The 5952-nt window shown below is 46.9% G+C and overlaps 1 protein-coding gene across 1 annotated transcript; it reads left to right on the forward strand.

Annotated features, from left to right (window-relative positions):
- The first annotated feature begins 318 nt into the window (after positions 1 to 318).
- LOC122368534 (corepressor interacting with RBPJ 1-like) lies at positions 319 to 2324 on the forward strand. Its single transcript, XM_043342541.1, has one exon. The coding sequence runs from the start codon at positions 654 to 656 to the stop codon at positions 1791 to 1793; it is 1140 nt and encodes a 379-aa protein (XP_043198476.1). The 5' UTR covers positions 319 to 653; the 3' UTR covers positions 1794 to 2324.
- Positions 2325 to 5952: the final 3628 nt, after the last annotated feature.

Here is a 5952-nt window from a genome sequence, read left to right on the forward strand (position 1 = left end):
CATACAGGCACAGCGAATATGCATATTTATCTCATTGATAGTGGTGAATACCCCCTATCCATCGAAAGCTTTCCCTGTTACAACAAACTTGAGGTATGACCGTCATTTTAAAAACCAGTCATCTCGGTTGAAAATCACATGAGACGACGACGAAGTTACTGGTATGTCATGCATGATGTACATACAAAAACAGCAAGTCGTTTTTCGTAGCTTGATGCAAGATTCTTCAAGAAGTATTTACGTCCTTGCTTCAAGATATCTTGCATAAAGGCTTGATGGCTTGATGTTGATCCTATCTGTAAGAATCTTGGTTGATCCCAAGATTCCTGTAGATAGTCGATCCATGGATTTGATCCCAAGACTCAGATAGTTGACCGTAAAAAACTGCTGCATTTTAGTGAAGAAGCATCAACGATTTATTCTGCGCCACAAATGCCGACAAGGAACGTTTATGTGCGCAGTTCGACATTACGCACATTACGTGTCATTCTTGGTGTCATTAGTGTTTTTATATACCTTGTTACGTGTGTTGGGATAGAGCAAGGGATAGAGCGGTTTGCTGCGTGTTTTTGTTTTTCTTGCAACGTAGTTCAACATCGTTGGTTGTTACGAATCGGCATTAAGTATTAAATTGGTTAACTCTCGCTGGAACCATGGGAAAGGGTTTTAATAACTACATGTGCAAGAAGTTTTTCCACCCTGGCTCCATAGACAATTTGAAGAGAGTATGGATGGCTCAACAGAAAACAGATGCTGAAAAGAAGAAGCAGGAAGAACTTAAGGCACAGTATGATAAAGAGCAGGAATTGTACAACAACAAAGCTCTTCTTGCGAAGGGAGAGAACAAGGAAAAGCTGAGCTTGAACTTCATGTACGAGCCTCCAGCTGGTATGAAAAAGGAACGAGAACGTGAGGACGGGGAACCAGAGTACAAATTCGAGTGGCAGAGAAAGTATAATGGCCCAAGGGAAAGCTATCTCTCGAAAGATGATGACACCATACGTGACCAGCCATTTGGTATCCAGGTGAGAAACGTGAGATGCATCAAGTGCAAGAAGTGGGGTCACATCAACACTGACAAAGAATGTGAACTCTACACAGCTCCATGGGAACTTACCAATCCCACAACTTCAACTGACCCTCTTGAACTGATGCAAGGGATGCGAGATAATGGGCTTGCTCTGAAAGCTGGTGTTGTTGAAGGGACGGAGCAGATCCCTGCCCATCAGCTTGTGGCATCAGATGATGGAGAAAGTGAGGAAGAGACTGAGGAGATGAAGTTTATCAAGTCCCTTTCTCAGAAAGACAAACTCAAACTGCTCAAAAAGCTGTCCAAGCTTCAAAAGAAGAAAAAGAAGAAGCAGAAAAAGAAGTCGAAGTCTAAGAAAAGCTCATCTGATTCAGACTCATCATCTGAAGATGACAACAGCAAGGACAAAGTGAAGAGTGGAAGGAAGAAGCACTCTTCTCGTTATTCTGAGGACAGTCATGATCGGGCTCGCAACAAGCGGAGACACCACTCTGAAGACAGGGACAATGACCATAAAAGAAGCAGGAGGGAGTCCGATAAGGGGGAGGATGGCAAAAGGCATGGTCATAGACGTGAGCATGAGGAAGCATACATAAAACAGGAGGGTGAAAAACACAGAAGAGGTTCTCATAGATCATATGATGATAGTGAAAGGCATCATCACAGAAGGACAGTCAAAAAAGAAAGGGATGAAGAAAAAGGTCACAAACATTCTGAAAGAAGTAGGTCTGACTCTAAAAGAGGATCTCACAAGCAGAGGTGAGCACAGAAAAAAGCAAGATACTCTGAACAATGAATCACTTTGCTGGAGTAAATGGCTTGTAAGGTGGTTTTCAGATAAAATGTGCTGAAATTCAGGTACATTTTTTCAGAAGAATGTGTCACTTTGTCAGCTGAGCAAATGATGTAGTGTTGTTGTTTTGTATCACTTGATGTAATTTTGTGTGAGTTAGGCTCTGGGCAATGTCTTGTTGCATTTCTTCATGTAGGACACTTGCAGCAGCATCACTAAACTGTGAATCAACAGTGGACAGGTTGTGTCATGTGTGTATGGACCTATGAATATGGTGCTGAAAACATTGGTCTGTGTAAGGTGTGCTGAGATTAAGTCAAGACCACCAGTGTAAGAATATAAATGTCAGACCTGTCTCTGGCATTTTTAGTGTAGCTAATGTTTTGTAATAGTACTTGCATTTCCAGTGCTCATTACTCATGCATCTCACATGCATGGTGTAGTATTGTGTTCTACACATGCAAAGTGTTAGTTGTGACTTGTGAATACACTAGGAAGTCAGCCGGATTGTTTTGATAGGTAGATGAAGAGATGAAAAGCGGTCATTCTGAAAATGTGTCTACGGTCATTCCATTTGCGCGTAGAGCATGTCCATCTCGTCCATAGGATGTATTGACACACCAGCGGTAGTGTAACACTCGCATCCCATCAGGGTGGGGCCCGCGCTTCACAGTTCACACTTCACATCAGGTATAAAGGAAGATTATGAATGTTCTCGCTGGTGACTTGAAGCGATGTAAAATGAGTCGGGAGGGCATGGAAGCAGGAAACTAGCTGAGATCTTATGCCCATAGGGCCCTCGACCGCATCCTCGATCGAGAGCAGAGGCGGATCCAGCTCAGTTTTTTTTGGGGGGGGGCAAACCATAACAATTTATCGATTCTTTCCATGCCTCGTCCATAGGCGTAATGTTAAAACTATGCCGTTGGGGGGGGGGGGCAAATGCCCATTTTGCCCCCCCCCCCTGGATCCGCCACTGATCAAGAGCATCATATGTCAGGACAATTATGTCCTCCGGCACGGGCGCCGCACAACTCGTTATAGGAGTACCTAGGCATCCTGAATAGCCAGTAGCAACCTCTTATCTAGGGCGTAACATGAATTATTCCTAATAAATAGCACGAAAGGTAGATGTTTCATTCTAGATAACCTCTTGTTCAAACGATGCAGCTCGTTTTTCTTTCTTGGCAGCATTTTAATGCCTTTACTTACCACAGCCTTGCTTACCACGATGTAGGTTACCATGACAACCGTAACCGGACAAATCTTCGTATGGCAATTCTTCGTCGCGCAATTCCTCGTCCGCATTTCTTCGTCCGCAAATCTTCGTCGGCGCATTTATTCGTGTCGCATAACTTCGTCTCGCATTTCTTCGTAAGCGCAAATATTCGTAGCGCATTTTTTCGTATCCGCATTTCTTCGTACGCGCATTTCTTCGTCAAGCATTTTTTCGTCCACGCATTTCTTCGTCTACGCAAATCTTCGTCCGCATTTCTTCGTCCACGCAAATCTTCGTCTGCGCATATCTTCGTCCGCAAATCTTCGTCCCCGCAAATCTTCGTCCGCAAATCTTCGTCCGCATTTTTTCGTCCGCATTTTTTCGTCCACGCATTTCTTCGTCTACGCAAATCTTCGTCCGCATTTCTTCGTCCACGCAAATCTTCGTCCCGGCAAATCTTCGTCCGCAAATCTTCGTCCGCAAAACTTCGTCCGCAAATCTTCGTCCGCAAATCTTCGTCCGCATTTTTCGTCCACGCATTTCTTCGTCCACGCAAATCTTCGTCCGCAAATCTTTGTCTGCGCATATTTTCGTCCGCAAACCTTTGTCTCCGCTATCTTCGTCTCCGCAAACATTCGTCCACAAATGTGGTTCAATAAAACCATGAAGAAATATCAGACCATCAAGTGATTGACGAATTTAATGCATGGAATGGATGATCGAAACTTTTGAAGTCAGGTAGATGAGGTCTGTCAGCTGTGAAGCTATTGTATTTGGGAGCCGAGAATTGAAACATTCCATATCATTTGTGTCCCGGACATTCTTTTTTCGCGGTCGATGAATGACAATATAATCTCTTGTACCCTCGCCGGCATAGGCGGCGGAATGGGGAGGGCACCGGGGCACCGTTCCCCTCTTTAATTTTGGCCTTTTAACAGTAGCCCTGGGCGTTGCATGGAAAGAATGGGACTAAAAGTCGGTGGTGCCGTGCTCCACCCCCCCCCCTAATTGAAGGTGTTCCGCTGCTACTACTCGCCGGACCTATTTGTTTTCTACATACACGCCGGCCGAGGGGGGGGGGGCGGGTACGACCCCTTCATCGCCGTTTCGCCACTGGTGGAGCTAGCGCGTCGCGGGAAAAAAACGAGCGTGTGCGCCGTTACGAGACGCAGAGGTAAATACCCGATGTTAAGGCCTTCTAGGTCAGGGGTCGGCTTACAGCCCGCGGGCCGGATCCGGCCAGGAGGGTGACGGTTGGATCCGGCCCGCGACCATCTGACGTCCGGCCCGCGCAAGTTTTGTCTAGAAGTAGAATTAGACAAAAACACCCGCAAATGGTGTTTATAAACTCATAAAGTGTGCGAAGGAAGAACTATTGTGCCAAAGCACATTTAAGTCACTTTTATATCGGAGTCGATTTCTGAAGGAACCGCGGGCCGGAACACGATGTAAGTCGATGATACCAGCCGCGGGCCGGACGTCAGATGGTCGCGGGCCGGATCCAACCGTCACCCTCCTGGCCGGATCCGGCCCGCGGGCCGTATCCGACCCCTGACCTATAAGGCCTTAAAATCGGGTATTAATCTCTGCGTCTCGTAACGGCGCACACGCTCGTTTTTTTCCGCTACGCGCTAGCTCCACCAGTGGCGAAACGGCGATGGGGGGGGGGGGGGAGGGTCGTACCCGCCCCCCTCGGCCGGCGTGTATGTGGAAAACAAATAGGTCCGGCGAGCAGTAGCGGCGGAACACCTTCAATTAGGGGGGGGGGGGCACGGCACTGCCGACTTTTAGTCCCATTCTTTCCATGCAACGCCCATAGGGCTACTGTTAAAAGGCCAAAATTAAAGAGGGGAACGGTGCCCCGGTGCCCTCCCCATTCCGCCGCCTATGCCGGCGAGGGTACAAGAGATTATATTGTCATTCATCGACCGCGAAAAAAGAATGTCCGGGACACAAATGATATGGAATGTTTCAATTCTCGGCTCCCAAATACAATAGCTTCACAGCTGACAGACCTCATCTGCCTGACTTCAAAAGTTTCGATCATCCATTCCATGCATTAAATTCGTCAATCACTTGATGGTCTGATATTTCTTCATGGTTTTATTGAACCACATTTGTGGACGAATGTTTGCGGAGACGAAGATAGCGGAGACAAAGGTTTGCGGACGAAAATATGCGCAAAGATTTGCGGACGAAGATTTGCGTGGACGAAGAAATGCGTGGACGAAAAATGCGGACGAAGATTTGCGGTCGAAGATTTGCGGACGAAGTTTTGCGGACGAAGATTTGCGGACGAAGATTTGCCGGGACGAAGATTTGCGTGGACGAAGAAATGCGGACGAAGATTTGCGTAGACGAAGAAATGCGTGGACGAAAAAATGCGGACGAAGATTTGCGGACGAAGATTTGCGGGGACGAAGATTTGCGGACGAAGATATGCGCAGACGAAGATTTGCGTGGACGAAGAAATGCGGACGAAGATTTGCGTAGACGAAGAAATGCGTGGACGAAAAAATGCTTGACGAAGAAATGCGCGTACGAAGAAATGCGGATACGAAAAAATGCGCTACGAATATTTGCGCTTACGAAGAAATGCGAGACGAAGTTATGCGACACGAATAAATGCGCCGACGAAGATTTGCGGACGAAGAAATGCGGACGAAGAATTGCGCGACGAAGAAATGCCATACGAAGATTTGTCCTGGAATCCTGAGCTCTGTTCGCACCCCGTTTATTTATCAGCAGGCTGCGACCATGCTGCTGCTTCTTGGCTCCTCATTGGTCGAATTTAAGTGGTCTATTCGTTAGACCAATGAGAGGCCAAGCCGCGCCAGCAATAACTTCCTTATATGGGGAAAACCGACAGCACGCTGATATAAAAACAGCGACCGAACAGGGCCCATGACA

The sequence above is a fragment of the Amphibalanus amphitrite genome, unplaced genomic scaffold (assembly GCF_019059575.1).
Source record: "Amphibalanus amphitrite isolate SeventyFive unplaced genomic scaffold, NRLGWU_Aamphi_draft 000955F_arrow, whole genome shotgun sequence".
NCBI lineage: Eukaryota > Metazoa > Arthropoda > Thecostraca > Balanomorpha > Balanidae > Amphibalanus > Amphibalanus amphitrite.

What these genes read in the sequence shown, in the direction of transcription:
- LOC122368534 (XM_043342541.1), top strand. Translation starts at nt 654, where the DNA reads ATGGGAAAGGGTTTTAATAACTACATGTGCAAGAAGTTTTTCCACCCT.